The following is a 20,960-nucleotide window of genomic DNA, read 5'->3' as shown; positions in this document are numbered from 1 at the left end:
TGAATGGCAGAGAACTGAATAAAAGGCAAGTCTTTTGGCTTGGGAGGCAGAGTCGACCACTGAACGAAGGAACCGAAGATGAACTTGAAGAGGACGTCTGCTGCAACTCCTGGACCGTTGGTTTGACCGGTAAAGCCCTGCTGCAGTGCCAACTTGCCAAGTTCACATCGACAGAAAAGCCCCTGCAAGGAGGACTTCTCCCTTTGAGTTGCTGGGACCAATCAACTCCAAAGTAAGCCACCTGGACATCCATCTCGGAGCTGGTTGATTTTCCACAGAGTGCTGCTGGAAACCGTAGAGCCAGGGAGAGGAACACCAGATTGTGTGCGTTGCTTTTAAGCTGGCCTAGAACTTTTGGAAGATCCTCCGGACTCCCAAGAAGCAGGACTGACCAAGCCTGATCCCCTCAACAGAGTGTGGGACCCCAGAAGCAAGGAAAGCCCACCTCAACAGCTAGGAATCCCATTGTTGCTAATTGTGGTGGTCGAAAGGAGCTAAAACGCGAAATAGCCACTGAAAGTGAAGTTTGCCGGTTGCAGTTTTTGCCAGTCCCAGTGCAATGCAGGAGTCCCCTGACGTCCTCCCTCTTCTCCCCATGACTGAGGCCCAGGAACAGTGAGATCTGCAGAGCTGCACAGGAACAGAAATCATCAGCTGCATCTTTTCTTCATTGCTAAGGTACTGTAAAACAAGTCTAAGAGAACATAAGCCTATTGAAATGTATGACTCTTCTAAGAGGATCTGAAAGTATTTGCTCTGCTTAAGAATATTGGTGATCTCTTGTGTTCTAATAACCTTTACCTTTTACCAATTTTTAAGAGTGTTCTGAATGCCAACAGTAAGATATTAATGTCCCCAGCACACTTGTTACTGAAGTCACCTGTGGGTGTAGGTTGTGCCTGTGGGCCTTCCTAAAAGGGTCTTGTCTGATTTAGAAACTCGGATTGTACAGTATTGAAGTGTATGTGTATGTTACTATTATACTGCTCCCTTCTAAAGAAGGCTTTATAACTGACTGATAAATAAATGAATAATTGTCTATGCAAGAACCCTTGAGTGTAAGAGTTTATTTGAATACCTGTAACTGTGAATCTTTGCTCACATTTCCCCTCTTGAGATAAGCCTGGCTTTTCAACACGCTACCAAAACTGTGTAGTACAAGCTTATACCAAAGGTTGGGTTGCCTATACCTGTAGTCATAGTTGTTTGTAGTGTTCCCAATGAGTACTGCATTCAAACTTTGCCTAACACGGCTTCACCAGAGCTTCGTGTTTGCTGTGGCAATGTTTCAGTTTTGCTGCTGATATTTCTTGGCTGATATTACTGGACATTCCCTGTAAATATAGAAAATAAACTGGCTAGCATCTTGGGTTACAGGTTTTGGGCAAAAAAGATGTTACTTTTCACATTCTCGCAACTGCCACTACCCCACCCCCCAGGGTAGGACTTCCGGAACAGTGGAGGAAGGCCTTGCTGGATGGCTGCACCAATGAGTTCCAGGTCTAAAGCAGGATGCTCCTCTTCTTAGAGATCTTGGCTCCAATGTTGACCTGAAGAATGGCTGCAAAAGTCCTCCGATTGGACATGGATTCGCCCACAATCCCATTCAAACTGGCATGGGCTGTCCAATCCTGGACTGCCTCTGACCACAACATCGGCCCAGCAAGAGTCACACTAGCATGCGTGTGTACTGGGACCAGCCAGTTCCAGCCCCCAAATCCAGCCTAACACATCCACCGCAAATTGAAAAAGCTTTCCATATAGGACAAATCTGTCCTGAAGAGGGCACAAAGAAGGCCGAAATATAGGATGGTCATGTACAAATCGTGTGCCAGAGCAAATTTAGAGTGTATGGTACTCAAAAGGCATTAAGCATTAAAATGTAAAGGTGCACAAGAGAATAAAAAAAAAACACAGTAGAAAAATATCCCAAATAACCACAAAGTTATGAAAAGCAAAGTTATAGGGACACAAATTACACCTACCACACTTCACTGGAAGGTGAAGAGCAAAATTAACAGAGAATTTCACAATGGGGAACAGATGTCTACTGCACTGAAAGCCATACAGCAGTGCCACCAAAACAGACAAACTTAGCAAGACAAGTGAAGTAAGGATTAACTTGCTTCCAAAGGTCAGGACAGGGTAACAGCAAAAAGGTGATGGGGGATCCATAGAGGGACAATCTTTCTTAACACTCATCAAGAGTGAAAATGAATGGGAACTATTCGAGATGAAGTCCAGGAGAGGCACAAGACAGCTAGCTACCAATTTATTTGCAGAAACAGAAGGCTTTGCGAGATGGGTGAAAAGTAGTGCAAATAACCAACGTCTAAAATTTAGCAACACTGAACTCTCCATGTTCGCAAGCGAAAGATTGGTTTCAATATTGGACCTTAAAAACTCCCTTCCAAATCTTATGGGAGAACTAGGAATAAAGCAAAAAGTTAGGCCTTTAAAATTAATTATATCAAATTTTCTCTCAATGAAGTAGAGAAAAATCACTGCTACAATCCTAAATCCCTTTCCAAACAGAGAAACACCATATAAAATACTTGGGTGTTAACCTCACGCCTAAGGTTTCTCATCTCAAAATCCAATTTTACTCGATTGCACGCATCTATACGTGAGGACTTGGCAAAATGGAAAAATATATCCATCTCTTGGACAGGTAGATTAAAGAAATGCACTGGAAATGGTGGTTTTGCTGTGATTATTACACTTTTCCAAAACTCTTCCAATATATACTCCCAGAACTGAACCAGCTGAAAATTTCTCCGACATTTTATTGAGCTCCACCAACTGTGGAAGACCTGGGTGAGACACACCACCTAGGATTTTGTCAAGCCACTGGTCTTGTTTTATCGGGATTATCATTGTAGAAGGTTTAACCATTGCATTCCTTTTCAGGACATATTTTCTCTACCAAGCTATTGGCTGCCAAGTTAGTTCTAGGAGTCACGTAGCGTAAAACAAAATCTCATCACATTCACTTGCTGAAGCGATAGCTTTGGTTTCTCTTGGTTTTGAAATATTAACAGCGACCATTAATGAGGTACAGTAGGAATTAAGAGAAAACCGGACTTCTCTTTTGCAATTTGTAGCAAAAAGCAAAAGATTATAGAGAGTTATGTCCAATATGTTTGAGAGGACATGTGTTTGATCTTCACAGAATATCATGATAAATCAGGCTTGTAAGGTTATGTGGGATGCAGGTTACATACTTCGACACAGCACTATTGTGCCAAACAGTTGAGGGAACCTAGATGGACTTCAGAATCATATTAAAGGTTCTTAGATTGAACACCATCACTGAGAAAAGCTGGAAAATGCTAATTTATTTATTTTTAATTATTTGAGTATTTATAATGCACCTATACACAAGTGCTTCAAGGCGCAAAAAGACAGAAGGGGTAGGAGGAAGGTGAAGAAAAACCAAAACAGTCCTACTCGGCCTAGTGACATTCGGAACAGATCATCACTAGTTGAACCTAAGGGGAGGAAGAATGGGAAGAGAACAATAATATAAAGCATGACAAGATGTCAATCTTTTTAAATAATAATGAGTTGGTCTCCTCATATTATCTGCATTTTCTTCACTTATTAAAATGTAAGCTCACAACATAGCAATACAATTATTTGGAGAAAAGAAAAAAAGAATTGCCAAACAGTAGGTTCAGTCTTATATATGACTGTCAAAACCTAAATTAGAAATCGGATCTGTGTTCTCATGGAAAGGTTTGACACATAGGCCACCATCATTTTCAAAGATTGTAAGATCAAAGAAATCAATATTGTATTTACTATATTTCTGGTAATTGTAGATGCCTATTGTGCATTAACTCCAACAATAGTTGTCCTTATCCTCTTTCTTACAACTCTAACTAACTACTAGAACATCATCGATATAACGCTTCCATTCAACAGGATTCCATTTAAACAGATTTGATGAACATATTTATTCTAGTTTCAAACACATTTACATTAATATTAGTTAGAATCAGGGCCATGATAGAATCAAAGGGCACGCCTTCAATTTCATGGAATACGGACTTTAACTCTGTTTTGATATACTGGGAAACCAGACCTCCCTGGTGCTAATGTTGGCTTTTGAGGTACACTGAATGGCTGACTGACCAAACTTTGAATGCTGCATTTCTCACCAACTGGAACTGAGGATCACCTTTTACCCCCGGTGTAGGAATAAAGCAGATACTCTAATCAAGTACTTTGTCAAATGCTGGGATTCAAGTTGATGCATTGGGAGGGAGGTCTCGCCAAAGAATGGCGACAGAGGCTCTGCACCAGCATCTCTTGGACCCTTGAAAACCAGATAACATAGCTCTGCCTCTCCTGGGACCAGAGGAAACTGATATCAGTGCTCATTTCCCCTTATCATCAGGACTAGTCAGAGCCATTCCTCAGAAAGGTGCTTTGTGTTCCTCTGGGTATGCCTGTATTGCCAAGCATGATCTGGTACTGTTCTTCCGATGGGAAACGCTCCAGTGTTTGGTCTCGTTGGGTAAGAATTGATGCAGTCCAACTGGTGTGGGACTACACAAGACTTATCTCTTGGTATTAGGTAACCCACCTTTTAATATAGGCCTGTACTACACACGTTGGTAGTGTGACCGAGCAGTCAGGCTGATCTTAAAAGGGGTAATGTGAGCTGTAGAGCTTTACAATGAAATCAGTAGATACAGGTATCCAAGTTAACACTTACACACAAAAGTTATATTATAAATAGGTATTTATATACACACAAACGATATTTAAAGCATTCTTCAAAAAGCAGCAACTAATAGTAACATTAATCCCAAAGTTAGGATTCAATTTGTAACAGAAGCAATAAGGCAGGTGAGTAACTTTTCATTGCCGGCCACAGCATGGAACCGAGACCGCCCTACTCGACCTAAAAATACAAACTGAACAAACGACAGACAAAGGCAAACCAGCTCAACTCTTGCTGCTTGACCTGTCTGCAGCCTTCGATCTGGTAGATCACATGACCCTATGCAGACACATCAAGAAGGCGGCTCACTTTTCACAGCAAGCTACCACATGGATCACCTCCTTCCTTGAAGGAAGACTAATGAGGGTATTTTCAGACCAAGCATGTGCCACCCCCACATCCATCCACTGCGGAGTCCCGCAAGGATCCTGCACGTCACTGACTCTATACAACAGTTTTACGCTCCCTCTCTTCAACGACCTCGACGATCACGGCATAATTTACACCAATTATGCTGATGATACGCAAGTATTACTCCCACTCACTGGCTCGTTTGAACAGGACGCGGCCAAGCTCAATGAGATCTATGCCATCATCAAGGCCTGGATGGCGGCTAATGGCCTTTGTCTCAATGGAGACAAGACCGAAATACTCCTAGTAGGTACTAAACAAACACTCAACCAATTGGACAGCAACTACTCCTCCTTCATCATAGACAGCACTCGCATCACCACATCTGAAACAGCCAAAACACTGGAGTCCACTTAGACTCAACCCTATCCATGTCAATACAAGTTAGCGCCATCGCCTCTTGGGCAGCTCTAACCAACAAAATCATAAATGCTGTCAAACCTTACCTCTCACCTCAAAACTGGCTGTCCATAGCCAGAGCCACAGTAAGGGCTAGATTAGACTACTGCAACATCCTATTCTTAAGCACTTCAGCCAAGAACTTAAGGAAACTCCAAACCACACAAAACAACACGCTCAGGGAAGCCCTCAGCATACCCAAGAGGGAGCACAACTCCCAAGCTCGGAAGGATACCCATTGGCTCTCAGTCAAAGAGTGCATCCTATTCAAAGCCCTTTCCATTACACACGCTTGCCTAGCAAACACAGCACCTCCCTACCTCTCAGAAACCATTCACAGCGCCACATCAGAAAGACCTAAACGTACCGAACACTGCAACCTGCTCGCTGTCCCGACCTTTTAAAAGAGCTAAAGCTGGAGGTGCTAGCTTTGCAGTCCTAACACCAAGAAATTTCAACGCACTACCACCAACACTCAGAAAAGAGACCTCATGCTCAGTCTTCTGCAAGTTGCTGAAAACTCAACTATTCCAGTAACCAGACACACCTTACAATAACTGTATTACCTTTCCCATCTACACATGAGCAGGGGGATTATGTATGCAAAAATGCCTAAACTGTAACTGAACTGTATACAGAAACTGTACCTGAACTATATACTTATGTAAATGTACAAGTTATGCTGTTTGTCGAAGCAAGTATCCTTAACAGCACCACAATGCGCAAGGGCCGATGTGCGCTATACAAATATGTTATTCATTTCCCACATTTTTCAACACAGAGTGGCATCATTTGATGGCAGTAATAACACTTATTTGTGATCACCATAGCAATATTGAGTTATAAGAAGGAAATGTTATAGTTGGATCAGAACAATCTTTGTACTTAGCAAAACAATTAGATTCTCCCAGAGGGATGTAGGCAGTCTTTTATAAGGGCAATAACAGTGTTCAAGAATTAAAACCTGTAAGGGGAACAAGCACTGGCAAAACCAACAGGTCCAGAAAGGGACCTTTAAGGAGCCAAGACAGCCAAAGTCAATGACCTAGTTCAAAGTTCTTATGCTCTCTTATTAGAAAATGTTTTTTCTCAACGTCAGTAGTTCAAATTGAAATTCACACCAACTCAAGAGGAGTCACCTTGAAGAAGCACAAGCTGAAAGGCCAGTGCAAGTGAGTTGAGGTAAGCTCCAAAGAGGATAAAAAAGCCCTCCCCAACGTAGGAAGCACCACAAATGGCAAACGGTTGATTTACCCCGAGGCCCACAGTATCTGTGAACTGAAGAATGTATTCCAGCTGTATAGCAGACCCTTGTTCCTGTTACTTGGTTGTGTTGAAGAAAGGTAGGACGCCTAGCGGGCTGTTGCAGCAGCACTCCAGAGAGAGGGACTCGGCAGCAATGGATTCTCCTTGATTCAGAGGCTCTTTATGGTTTTGGCGCCTTTTTCTCAGCGCCAAAGAATGAACAGCTCTGGTTAAAAATTACTTGATCCCTCAGTCCTGGACTCCGGTGAGGGGTCTCTGGACTCTGGATGACGATTCTCTGCTTCTGTAGGGTCCTCTGGACGCCCATGACATTTTAGCCGGATTCACGCTTCTGAAGACAATGCACTCGATGATGGTCATTGTGATTCTGCAGCCTTGGCAAGTCACAGCAAGTCGGGGGTTGCACCAAAATGAAGCTTATGTTAATGCTAGTTGGTCCCACCAGCCCAAGGGAGTGATTCGTCCCATACAGGTCTTCCTAGTCGAAAAGAAAACAGGGCTAACACAGCTGCAGGGCTTCACCGGACACTTTGAGGTCCAGGAGGGTGCTGCTGGCGTCTCTTCATGTCTTCTTTGTTGGATGTGGTCCTCCAGTGGTCGACTGCCTCTAGTCCCAAAACCCTTGCCTTTTAAATAAGTTCCCATACATTCACAGCCTCAGGCTGTCAATCACCCAGCAGTGTGGCTGTCCTTCAGGACAGCCAGCCGTCCATTCAAAACTAGTTTCACGCAAATACACCTAGAGACAAAGGACAGGGACGTTTCGGGACCCTACCTCACTTCCTGCTTTTCCAGACGCAATAGAGCCTGGGCGGACTTCAGGGCTGAAGCCCGCAAAAGGCAAAATGCAAAAAGGACTCAACCCATATTCAAACAAGAGAGTAAAAGCCCAGAAGAAACTAACAGACAAGAAATGGCAAAAAAGTAGCCATTTTGGGAAAATGGTCACCCTTGGGTGCTGTACTGCAGCTCAGAAATCAGCCTGCAGATACATGGCACAAGGTAATAAAAAAGAAACCACTGACACCAGCCATGCAAGTGAGTTAGTCTAACAGAATGTTACATGATGAGTGGGATAAAGGAGTTACTATGTAACCCCCCAGCACTCCACAAAAGAAAAGTTAAGTAAGACAGGGATCGTCGTACTACTCTTGGAATCAGTAGTTCAACCAAGAAAATGTAATGAAACATTAAGAGAAGTCCAAGGGACTTCTCAGTGGCACTGCACAATAGGAATGCAAAAAGCAGAAGCCTATGGAGTTTACCAGACTCCATTAATCAGTAAGAAACACAAAACTTCTACTCAGAAAAACCACATGAGTGAGAAAAATATCCCACTCACTAAGGAGTTAGAATTAAAAAGGCCCAAGTCCAGCAAAAGAGATGCAGGTCTCTAAGGATAAAGGGAATTGGCACAGGAATGAAAAATAGCCCCAACAGGTCTTGGCACCTTTTGACTTGAACTGTGACCTGTAACCCTGGCTGGGATTAACATTATACTAGCCTCTTCAGAAAGCTGCAGCAACGTGTCCAGTTCCGGAGCATGTCTGGGCCCTCAGATTTCATCCAAAGTCTGTTCTGCTTCCCTGGGGCTATGGTCTATGGATGCAGACAACCACGACCTCAAGTTGTTGCTATATTAGGACACTGATAAGCAGGCTTTTCATTGATGAGACTGTGTTGCAGTTTTGTCACGTTGCCTTCTTCTTTAGATTCCCTGGACTCCAACTGGGCCTTTTTGTTACATTCGTCGGTGTTTGGGTCTTCTGTCACAGACTCTTCCCATCCAGATCTGAACCATTAATTTTCTGGCTGCTCACATCAGACCTCCACTGCGTCTGCCGCGACCGGACTACTTCAGTAGTTCCCCTCAGTGTCCCCTTTATGCTCAGGCAGCATGGTGGGCAACATGTGAACATTCTACATCCTTGCCAATATAAAAGCATTAAGCCATTGACTAACATTGGGGAACACTCCGCTAAGAACAGTTGAGTTTTACAATAAAGGGTAAAACTGTATTCCAAAGTCTCTCCAAAAGGTCTGGTCGCCTTTCATCAAGACTGGACTATTTTTGCGACTCTACTGATGGGTTTCCTGCTCTGCGAGTTCTCTTCCTAAAAGTTACTTACTTGTAATTGTAGTTCTTTGCACAACTGACATATAAAGAATATATTTATACAAACACATTTTGTTGACCTTCCCTTATTTTTAATCCTCAAAGTGTTTACTGTACCTTCAGCTACTAAAAAGTCAGCATGCTCATCCATACTGTCACTTGAAGAGTGAAGATAACCCAAACGAAATATCCAATAAGCCAAACAGGTTGAGTTATCTTGGCCCTAGAAATAGGACCGAAGAAAAATCTAGTTAACATAACAATACTTCATACTTACCAGAGGATCGCAGGCAACAAGAAAACATCTGAGAGAATTATCTGCAATGCAAGGGTCTACTTACTTCTGTAGAGAATTGTTGACAGGCATCATCTCCTGATCAAATAGGTTGGATTCAGACGAGCCTTCTGTTGACACCTTGTGAGGAAAATGAGTAAGTCAGCAAGAAATAAAGACCACACACAAAAGATTCTTTTACAAAAAGGGTGGGAAAAGTAGGAGTGAAAGGTAATATAGTATAATGGTTACGGTGTATACTTTAATAAAAGAAAACAGGCTAAATAACTAAAGAGCATACTTCATTGTGAACTATTATGTACCTAGTTAAAAGCACATTTCGAAGTTGATACTATGACCCAATGAGTATAACACACTTTGTCCCATCTCACTTGATGCCCATAGCCAATGTGAAGAAATATTGTATTCACAAAACAATACCAATACCAGAAAATGAAAGTCACATAAGGCGATCCAGCCAAGCCGAACTTGCTAATTTCCCAGTCGGTTTAGAACTACCGATGTATTCTGTCAATACGTTGCTTTTTGTTAAGCTACATTCACGGGTCTCCTGAGATTTGTTCCAAGGCTTTCTGAATTTTATAACATCACCAAATGTCCAGTGAAATACAGTTAAAAGCTTTTACCACTTCAGTGAATGGGCATGTCCATGTTTTACTCCCGAGCTACTACCTACAGCCAAGCAAGTCCTATCCTGAAATATCATCCCTTTCACACTTACATTATATCCATTAGGCACACAAATGTTACTTCTAACATAGTCACTGGGCCAACTCTCCCTGGATTTAAGTCTTTGCTTGTTTGCATATGATTCCAGGTGAAAGCCTTTACCATCCAACTACCTCTTATCTGAACCAAATTCAATCTAGCATTCCACTAGCCGCCAAAACTTGGTAATACCTTAGATGAGAAATTGTCAATAAGTTTGTTAGCATCCCCAAAGCTGTGTTGACTCTTATTGATTGTGCATTACATGCCCATCTATTCCTAGAAGTTGGTTGCGGGGATTGAGCCAAAGGCAGGACCACTCCACTGGATACACCTAATTCTATACCATATACTCTAAAGACTGTGCTACATGCTGCTCTTTCTGTCATTCAGCAGGAGTAGGATGTCATTGTTTCCTTCTTTGGGTAGCTTGCATAAGGTAGCCCTGGAGAAAATCAAATAGTGATAATTTCTTTTAATGTTTCCTGATACCAAGAAACCATGCAGACAAAAATTGCTTCATCTCTTAGCAGAAATTCCTTAAGCAATGATTATTTATGTTTTAAAAGGGTAAAAAAATCAGCGAGGCAGGCCAGAGGGGTAGGTGCCGAGCTAAGAACACTGACAAAACAAACTGGTTATCCATGCACCAAACTGCTCTGCTGCTGAGTCAAAATGCGGATATCTCCAAAGGAGAAGCCTCTTCAATCAACGATGGGGTTACGCGTTTCCCCTCTCACATTCATTTTAGATGGTCCTTCTGTAGCGAAGCTCAGGTCATGCATCAATACTAGATTCAGCTGTTTTTCATTTGAAAAAAACAAAGCATTTATTAGAGAGAGTTTTGACATTGTAGGCTCAGGTTGAGCCAAAATTCGTCTTTTCTTCAGCATGAATTTCTTTGCCCCTCTACTTGCCTGATGTATGTTTTTTAATGAACAATATCGACCACCTTATTTATATGGTTCAGTTTTCTGCAAGTTGGGTCGACACCTCCCTCCACAAGTACTTTTTTTCAATAATTATCAGGATGAGTGTTGCAAGCAAACGGCATGGTGTTTTTAATCAATCTTTTGGCTTACAATTTCTCGAATGCCAAGCTGCTCCACCCATGTCTCTTCCTCTCAAAGGTAGATCAACTGAGAACTGAGGACAGCACAACTGCTTCTAGGACTGGCCTGGACACCAATTCCAACACAGTGGGCCTCCGTCAGTGCTCCTGAACTGTGCTGGTAAGTGCTTCAATCTCAAATCTCCTGTGCATTAGCTCGGCCATTTCTGCATCAATTCCGTCCTTTCGGTCAGGGACACTGCGCCATTTTCCTGCAGCACTTTGACAACTGCTTCCCCTAAACAAGGTTATGTGATTACAGCTTCTTTACTCAGTTCACTTGAGTTAGATACCTCTCGTCCGTGTGCTTGAACTACAACTTCCTCTATATAACGCTTAGTATAGCACTGGGTCTAGATTTGTTTTGCAAACCACTCTCCACCCACCCCCCGACCACCTAAAACCATCAACCAACTGTAGGCTTGTCAGACTTTAGAAGTAAAAAACACCCACTTCCTTGTTTGAAGAGTCCAGCCCTGTAGATTAAAAATGTTTTCCACGTTTCACCTTCAATAATAATGGTCTGACCGCAGTGTGTCTAATTAATAGCTAATGAATAGCGTAATGAAGGACATCCAATTCAAATGTGGCTCTAGTCCAGAGGCAGTAGATAACATCCCAATATTCAGCGCGGCAAAAGCTCAATCACGGTCCGAGCAGCTAATCGCATGATGTCCCTGCAGTTCTTTTTAAAGCTCAAACAGTTTAGTGCAGGACTCAATTGGACGAGCTAATAAATATGCTTTGCTCCTCAAGGACGTTTTTGACATTTTTAATTAAAAAAATATGTATTTTAAATGCAAGGACTGTCCAGCAATTGTCGCGGCTTCCTGCCACTGTTCAATGACAGAGAACATGAACATGTCCAGCCAAACGTTGCATTTAAAACGTAACCCTGTTAAAATGACTTTGCTGGATTACTAACAGTAAGGCTCATTGCTTTTCAACAGAACAAATATTTATTTCCATGACAAGCACACTCATGGTCCTGCTGATCTGGTGGAGTTAGAGGGGTAAACAGGCAAGGATAAACAGGCAAGGATAAACAGGCAAGGATAGCCTATACCCTGCGGCCTCTAATTCCTAAACAGTACGTTTTTCTTAGATATTTTAGCAGGATGCCTGCGCCCAAGAAAACGGGCATTAAGCCATTAGCAAGTACAGGTATGGGGGAGTCAGAGGGCCCGGGGAGCCACATGACCTGTTCCCCAGTGGATAATAGTGAACAAGCACTTGAGGTCTTGGTGCCTGGTAAATGCAGAAGACCAAGAGCGCAGCACAACCAGAACAAACCTTTAGCCACTAAAATGCCCCCTTCTAAAATATCTATCCCCCCTGTAAGGCATTAGTGTCAACACAGATTGCGGATAAATCCTCTGTGAAGGCAGGCCACCCAGGACATGTTCTGGACAATAATCCAGGAGATGTGTTACTGGGCGGCCTGCTCAGCCCTATGGATGAGAGGGAGTCAGTGCTAGTTGTAAATGTCCCACTAGCTATTAGTTCTGAGACACTTCCTATTCTACCATCTCCTGTTACTGAAGGGAGGGATGCATCACAATTTGAGCATATTGTATCCCCCGAATGGCCTGAGCTCATGGCTAACATTGCTAAAGAGCTTATCCTATGTAAGGAACCTTTTGAGCTCAGTCTCCTAGTGGACGCCTTAAATGATTTGGTAGCGGCTTCTCGGCTCTCAAAGGTTAATGCCTCCCCTCAGATTCAGGAACCTCATAGCGAGAACTCTCTGGATCCGGTGTTGAGGGTTAACATCACCTGTCGAACTCCCATATTAAAGAAAATGATTGACCAAGCTACGCAAACGGTTGTAATCATCAAACCCCTTTTGGTATACTCTGAGCCTCTGCCAGAAAAGAGTAAAAGCTTCTAACATAGACCCTATACAGGAAATTGATCCATCTCCACCTTTACAAAAGTCAAGTGGGGACCCCAAAGCAGCTAATCAGCCCTTACCCATGAACTCTAAATGGAAAAGGATACTATCACGCAATCTCCAAATAAAAAAAGCACAATGCCACGGCTAAAACATTCGAACTCTCCTGACTTTATTATGGATGAGAGAAATTTTATCATTACCAATATTCAGAAATCAACTGGAATTGAGTCCAAAGAAGAAGTGCAATTTAAAACTCTTGCATGGCTGCGCCAGAGAACAGGTCCGGGGGCAGTTAGACTGGACGATTTATTGATCATCAAAAGGCTGGACCTGAGTGAATGGTGCACCTCTCCCAATAGTGACTGCATATTAGTTGGATATGGGAAGAGCTTGTTACCGGTGTATCTCAGACGCTGCAAATACCTGCCCAAAGGGCCTTCGAACTGCAATTTAATTCTGTGATTTTTGCTCGCAAAGTCAATCATCTGTATGATCATTTGGTCTATCATTCCTATGTTCTGCTCTTTTGCTATCGTTGTATATGTTGTATTCTGTTTGTCTTTTGTTATGTGTTCGCCCTCAAGCCTTTGGGTCCTTAGGTGCGCAATATAAATGTATTAAACATAAACATAAACATAAAAAAGGCCTACAGCTAAGGACTTGAATGTACTGGTTACTAACAACAATCGATGGGTGCCGAATGGGTAAATGGGTACTGCCAGCTGTGCTAATTCAACCCAAGCCTTTTTTACCGCTTAGTTTTTATAGCTTATTTATTCTGTACAGGAGACAAAAAGGGATGTGACCTGGTAAGATTTTTGGCCTGCTGCATGTGTTCACTATGTGTAAAAAACGTGCATGTGTAGATCATCTGTGCTTAATGCCCTCGTTGTGGGCCCAAAAACAACTGGAAAACATGTATTCATATACTCAGTGGTACAAAACGCAGGTTGCAGGCTACTAACCAGATCGAACATTTAATTGCCCTTCAATTCTCCACATACAGCACACCTAATTCCTACTTGCTGAGAGTCCATTGTCTCTAAGCAACGGCTAGTGGCAAGCACACATTTTGAGGCTAGTATACAATGTCTGCATCTCTTGCATATGCCTGTGTACAGACAATCTATATAGCCAAATCTCTTTCTTAGAGGCAATACGCATCTGTAACGTGCATCAAACATATGTTTTATGTCACTAGATCCTTTATCACCTATCCCGGTTCAGACAGTAGTCTATAATGTATGGAGACTGGAAGAAACTGTGTATAGATCTGAGAACCTAATCTGGACACCAATATGAGACCATCTACAAGTTAAGTGGCAGAGGGAGTATGTTTAAGTATTTACTCATTGGTATGTTGTACATCTGGTTTTGTGATATATATGGCTCACTTAATTTACTTCATGGGCGGGTTTCAGCAGCTGGATGAGGTTTTGCATAGGGTATTCGACCCTTAATGTATAGTGTCATGTTAGCATGACTGACATTTACAAATCCAAACATTTTGTACACCTTACTAAGCGGGATACGCCTGCTTGTGATAAACGTGGTTGATGGTTTTCAGAAGCTTGGCTTGCTAGGTTTCTCTTACCATGTTTAACAAGTAATATGCTTTGTAAAATGTGTGAAGTACAAGATCTCTGGTGTACATTTAAAAGACATATGCATTTCAGCATATGTGTGTTTTGTAAAATAGGTTTATGGAGGTAAGCAATTCTAGTCCTGGCTTTCTTAAAATTTGAATAGATGTTCATGTATGCCTAGGTATATGGTCACGACTCATAGGCTAATATTCGATGTATTTAAGTGGCCGGTGAACAAATATAGTATGCAAAAAAAGGCATTTGACTAAAATGGTTAATGTTTATTAAACAAGGGAAGAAAATATATCCGGACTCAATGTTTGAAAAGATAATTCAAACATTTAAAAATTCAAAAAGTAGTTGACCCGTCTGTCTTTTCGCTGGCCTGTTTGGAATCAAAAGTTTTTTTCCAATGTTCAAAAGTAGAATTTTTTCCTTTCTCCTTTTAGTTACTGCTACTTTGGTGATCTACCCACTGTTGCTTGATTTTGTTATATGCGGCATGGTTTCTGTTTAGGAGATGCTTGTTGGTGACTGGTCAGTGGGCTCTAGGTAAAGGGTTATTGGCGTACTGTTAGTTTCTTTTTCTTTTTAGCTTCAGATACATTTTCTTTTGCCGACTGTTTTGCAGACAACAGCAGTTTCGGGTAAAGCATATGCAGCAGCAGCAGCAGCTTGCACTAGCATGGACTAATGCCTATCGGAAACTTTACATCCGACTGGGTCAGGTGGATAATAGCAGGCATGGTTTATTTAGCATTTTATGACGGACAAAAACGCGAGATAAAATTCTGTTTTTCTCCATCTAAAAATGCTTAGGTATACGCAGATACCTCCCCAGATCAACTAATTCCTTTCAATCAAACCATGCATTTGTTAAGGATTCCAATCGGGCATCACACACTGGACCAGGACACTTAGTCTTAGCCTGGAATGTAGTGCTCAATAGGAATGCTGCTTCTTTAATTTCAATTAATTCAAATTGAGCCGGTACCTGACCCGTCTCACACCCCCTTTTAGAAATTCCCCGGGTCACAATGGACCATAAACCAAGCCGGTTGGTGAAAATAGAATACAAAATATCGCACACATTTTTATATTGGGCAGCATTCACCAATGGGGTGATAATGACAATGGAAATGAAGCGAGGCACTTGCTTAACCTTCTAGTAGACCATATCCAAAGCACAAGTGAATAGGAGCACTTTTTGAATTAGGCTAGATAGCACCCAAGTTAAGGTTTCCCCCTGCAATGTTCCCTCAACCCACCAATAATCGAATTCTGAGTGGATAGAAAGAAGCAGCAGGTAGTCAGGGATAAGAGGCAGCAAACAGAATCAAAATCCGTTCGAGTGCTTTCTATTTAAAATGTTATTGTAGTTTCATAAATTTAAAAAATGCGTGTCTGTGATGGTTAGGAAATAGAGAAAGAAAATCTGCACAGGTTTTCTGTATAGGAATTCTAGAAAATGACCATCTGATATCTATATCTATGACTAATGTGGCTATTATTTGCACTTGATTTCATTGCTTTGGGCCCATTTATTACCACGTTGATAAACGGGGAATCTTCTTTTATCTTTATTGGGAGACATTCTGTCGTTTCTATTTCCCCTGTTTTTGCTATGAGTGAGATAGCATATTTTGTTAAGATGCTCTTTTTGTGGCACACTAAATGTACAGCCTTATGCATTTTTTTCATACAGTTCCAGTAGCCACCATGCCAGGTACACCTTTTGGGGTTCTATGTAGTGCTCCATTTCTCCACCATTCAGAAGTGGTACGTTCATTATTGAAATATCTCCATTTATATTCCATTTCTGTATTTTCCATAAACAATATTTTGCCTCCCACCTATTGCTGGCAACAGAACGGAGGGCTGCTCATTGCATCCGCCTCTTTTGAGCAATAACATAATAGTACCATGGGGACACAGGCATTCCTTCCGAGGGTTTGTACTGTAATAAAGTCTTGCATTTCACAGAAGCATGAATTATGATTTGCCTGCTGTTACTATGTGACTGGGAATGAATATGACCTTAATGCGGCCTTAATGTGGGCGTTTGTATTTACTGAAGGAACAATGGTAAATTAACAGAGGGTTAACTCGTTTTAGTTAATATTCAAAATGGACCTACATTTGTGTTTGGGAAAGGTGCACATTAGTTTTACACTAATATAATGAAGTTGGCTGGGAATCAAATGATAATTTAGCATAAAAAATGTATTGGGGACAAGAAAACTTGTTTTTAATTTTCGAATGTACCTGCCATCAAAACTTCTCAGACAAGGTTTACCTTTTGAAATTGCAATATAGTGACTAATTAGGCACACGTTTCAGAAAACGTCGCTCCAGTGCCGAGCAGGCTCAATAAACTTGCATGAGCATGAGCAGAGACTCCTCTTGTGATCTGTTGCTAGCTTGACAGATTATTTAACTATGGTGTTTGGCTAAACACTATACATTTTAGGCTGGTAGAGTTGTTTTCGCATTTGTTCATTTGCATTTACTTTCGTATAGTGGAAGTGTTTCTAAAAACTATTTTCTGTGGTGTTTTCTATATGCTCATTAGAGAACCATATCCCCCCTGTCCCCAAGATTAACAGGCTCAATGTGTTCCTATGTGAACGTTTGTTTGAAGAGAGAGCACAGTTACACGGAATAATGGTATGGTATTCGTGTGGAGACTCATCAGCACACAGCTATCTCGCAAATTGATCCCTGCTAAATGTAAAGTAAATGTTTCTCAGTCGAATTTACATCTTGTGACCTGTCGGGTTGCTATTATGATGGAGGGCCCCACTCTGGAAAGATAAAGTGCATAAATGTTTCTTTTTTTCATAAACTTGTCCGCAAGCATGCACAGCTGAGATAGAATCTTCCACTATCATTGTCGACTGGAACAGCGGGTTCTTCCTCCAGCAATCAATGTCGACTGGACCAGCAGGTTCCCATGCAACCAGAAGAACAAGTTACTCTCTTACCTGGTAACGTTCTTTCGATGGGATGGTCCAACGACGTATTCCATATCTATGATAGGTAATGTCTGCTTCGAATAATTTTCGGCGTCTGCATCCTGGGTCGATGACATTGATACGCTGTCCTCGAGGGCCTCCGTCGAGCCGACGTCACCGGATGTTATAAGTAGGACTGCTGGGTGTCCTGACCCACGTTTGGACTATTATGCTGCAACATTTGGTGCTGTGGGCTTAGGAAATCCAAGAGGGCGGAAAAGCCCACATTTTGCGCCAGAATCCTAGAGAACCGTGCAGTTTTGCGCACAACAAAGCGGTCCCCTGACCTGCCACCCACCAGTGCAAGCATGATGGGCCAGGAGTGTCATGAGTGAAATGTGTGCCAAAGGAAAAACAGCAGTGCCGGTTGGCTAAAAAAGCGCTTTAAAATCACCTCTGTTTCCCTGAATGCAGGCTCAAAATGCCTATTTTAAACATCACAAGATATTCAAAAATCTCAATGAACACCAGCAGACATTTGGCAGAATGTATTCTTTCGTGCATACTAAATCTGGAAAGAGAAAGAGCCCAAAACAATGTTTATAACAAAACTGGCTGAGCTGTGGATGTCAGCAGCTTAAGTTAAATGGACAGAAAGCCACTAAAATCGAAATGTTTAAAATAAATGAGTGACCTACTTTTGAGTGTAACATAGGTTGCAACTGTTAAATGTCATCGTTTTGAACTTAGAAACAGCATTCTAGCTGCATGTGCAAAAATTGTCAGTTTGATTTGAATGTAGAAAACTGGGAACTAAAGTGACATTTAGCTGAAGCCTGGCTTGAAGAGAGTGAATTCTGCCCGCCAACTACCCCCGACAGGAGTGAAACCTGCTCAGCCACTCTTCCCAGGCCTGGCTGCATTCTGCTGCCCCTGCCAAAAGGAGATGACACCTCTGTGATTGGATCAAGGGAGAAGCACCTGGGGACTACAGGAAACTAAACAAAGCACTGTCCCTGGCTCAGGCAAATGTTATATTAGGGGGGTCGTAAATGGCTTCCTCTTGGAAGGAGAAGTGGGAGGGGCACTGCATCTGTGAGAGCAAGCTGAGCTTGGGGGGGGGGGAGTGGATAAACCAGAAATTCCACCATGTGCTTTAGAAAACCACACCCCTTTGGGGCCAGAGCATGATTTTAAAAAGATGGATAATTCATAGTGCGGACTTGTAAAAATTATATAAATATCATCATTCTTGTGATTTTTCTGTGCACATTTTAACAGGTGTTAGGACCCTGTGGTATGTTCTTGGGGATAGTAGCGGAAAAAAGGGTTGTTACTCCAAATGTATACATGTTAAAAATCTGACACTATCATCTGAAACCCATATCCCTGGTGCACATTTGTGTAAAATCCGGAAAGGTTTCGAGGTTATCTGGATGAAAAGGGGGGAATTCTGTCATAAGTGGACACAACATCGTACAAAGGCAGGGATCGGATGGTTTGGTGCTACAGAAAATATGTTAACTGGACCTATAATATTAGAAAAATGATACATCGATAAATATTTATTTGGATCAGAAATAGATTTGTGTGCAATTTGCCAAGGGGAGGATCCTCTGACCATAAACCTACCTCATCACTCTGACTCACAACCCTGTTCCCCCAATCAAGGAAGAGAGGAGAAACTGGCCAATGGTAAGTTGAGAAGGTTGGGCATGCAGAATGAGCCGACCCACCCATTTTCTAAACACATAAAAAGAGCCACTGAAACGCAGGTAGGGACATAAACTTTCCACTTTCTTGCGGGACGCTTTGCCGGGAGACTCCAGACTTCAAATCCATCAATCTCCAGAGACCAGAGATCCAGAGAGACCAGAGATCCAGAGAGACCAGAGATCCAGAGAGACCAGAGATCCAGAGAGACCAGAGATCCAGAGAGACCAGAGATCCAGAGAGACCAGAGATCCAGAGAGACCAGAGATCCAGAGAGACCAGAACTGTGCAGTGCTGAGAGCAGAACCAGAGACCAGACCGCTGTGAAGAACCGCCAGGAGTCCAGTCCAACCGGTTGACCCAAGTCACATTCCTGTCCAAAATCTAGTGTGAGTACCCAGCTAGCACTGTGCCAAAACCAATCTCTTAGTAATCCAAACTATTTTAGCCTATTAGAACTGCCTCCTAACATTGTGCCATTCTGTCATTTTTAAAACTGAAAACTGTCATCTGTCATTCTGAGCTTTAAAATTTCAAATCCGAAAAACTACCTTTACTAAATCGGCCGTATCTCCTGTGCTAGGAGCGAGTTTTAACTGTCATCTTAAAGCTAGGATTCCAAGCTTTCCAAAGAGCCTAGAACCGACTTCCTACTCCTTATAGTGCCTCCGTAATTGCGCTTGACGCACGCGACTAAATTTGCCGCAATTTGACATTTTGCTTAATTTCAGCCACGTGTAAAAATATTTGTCCTTGCTTTCCTTGCTGAAATTCGTGTGCAACCCGACAATCATTCATAGAGCATTGCTAAAGTGATCCTGAATTAATTTAAGTATCTCTCACTCACCCTGCACCTCCTATATGGATTTAAAAGCAATTTGAGTATATTTTTCACTTCATTGCCACCACATTTAAAAGTATCTTGCCTGTGTTTAAAACTCCTACCTGTTTTCCTCTAAGCTTGCTAGGGGGGGGAACTGAATTATATTTGATTGCATTCCTGGGAATGGTGTGCTTTGCTTCCATCTCTTTACCTTGCATAAAGGGAGGAGGGTGAATTGTCAAAGAAAAGTGATTACATTGTCTTTTGTTGAAGTCATATCAAGTTTATTTTCTGTACTGCATTTCATTCGTCATTGCATTGTCCTTGAAGCCATAAAAGCATTCTCAGCTACTTTATCCTCTCTATATCACTTCTAAGCCATCAGAAAGAGTGTACCACTATAACATTATCCATTGTTGATCACTATCATCTTCACAAGTGTGCTATCAAACATTATTTATTATAAAAGTGTGATATATATATGTATTGTTTAATTTTCAAATAAATCTTTTAATTTGCAAAACAAACCTACTTCTTGGCTCAGTGGGGCCAGGGGGATTCTAAGAGAGGGGTGTGATATAAGGGTTGTCATCCAGAGTAAACAAACTGGACATAAAAATATATCAATAAGGGTTTCCCTCAGCATCCCAGACTAGGCATTGACTTAGCTGTAGTGTTGAATTGAATCCGCTTACAAAGTGGGGGCTCGTAGCCGGAGATTCTGGATTAGAGTTACCACTTGTGCAGTTTAATACAGTGTGCCAACTGACCGGATACACATATTCGGTTAGATCACCACGCTGTTTTACACTGTGAAAGCACTCCTCAAAGGAACGCTCTAAGGAAACGGTCTGTTTTTCAAAATAAAATACAAACTTCTGTAAGTCAGGAAGGAACATAATTCCAGAATGACGACACTGGTAGACATCAAAATAGCCAGAGAGCACTT

The 20,960-nt window shown here is 42.0% G+C and overlaps 1 protein-coding gene across 2 annotated transcripts in view; it reads right to left on the bottom strand.

Annotated features, from left to right (window-relative positions):
- C6PH18orf54 (chromosome 6p C18orf54 homolog) overlaps positions 1–20,960 on the bottom strand; it is a 203,555-nt gene that overhangs the window by 18,598 nt on the left and 163,997 nt on the right. For both annotated transcript variants that reach the window (XM_069626996.1, XM_069626997.1), the window contains one exon: positions 9,266–9,339. In XM_069626996.1, coding sequence (XP_069483097.1) covers positions 9,266–9,339 — 74 coding nt within the window. The remainder of the gene's footprint in view (positions 1–9,265; positions 9,340–20,960) is intronic.

The sequence above is a fragment of the Ambystoma mexicanum genome, chromosome 6p (assembly GCF_040938575.1).
Source record: "Ambystoma mexicanum isolate Mex_15411 chromosome 6p, UKY_AmexF1_1, whole genome shotgun sequence".
In the NCBI taxonomy this organism is placed as follows: domain Eukaryota; kingdom Metazoa; phylum Chordata; class Amphibia; order Caudata; family Ambystomatidae; genus Ambystoma; species Ambystoma mexicanum.
Note: the sequence above shows the minus strand (reverse complement) of the source record. Positions and strands in the feature narration are given on the sequence as shown.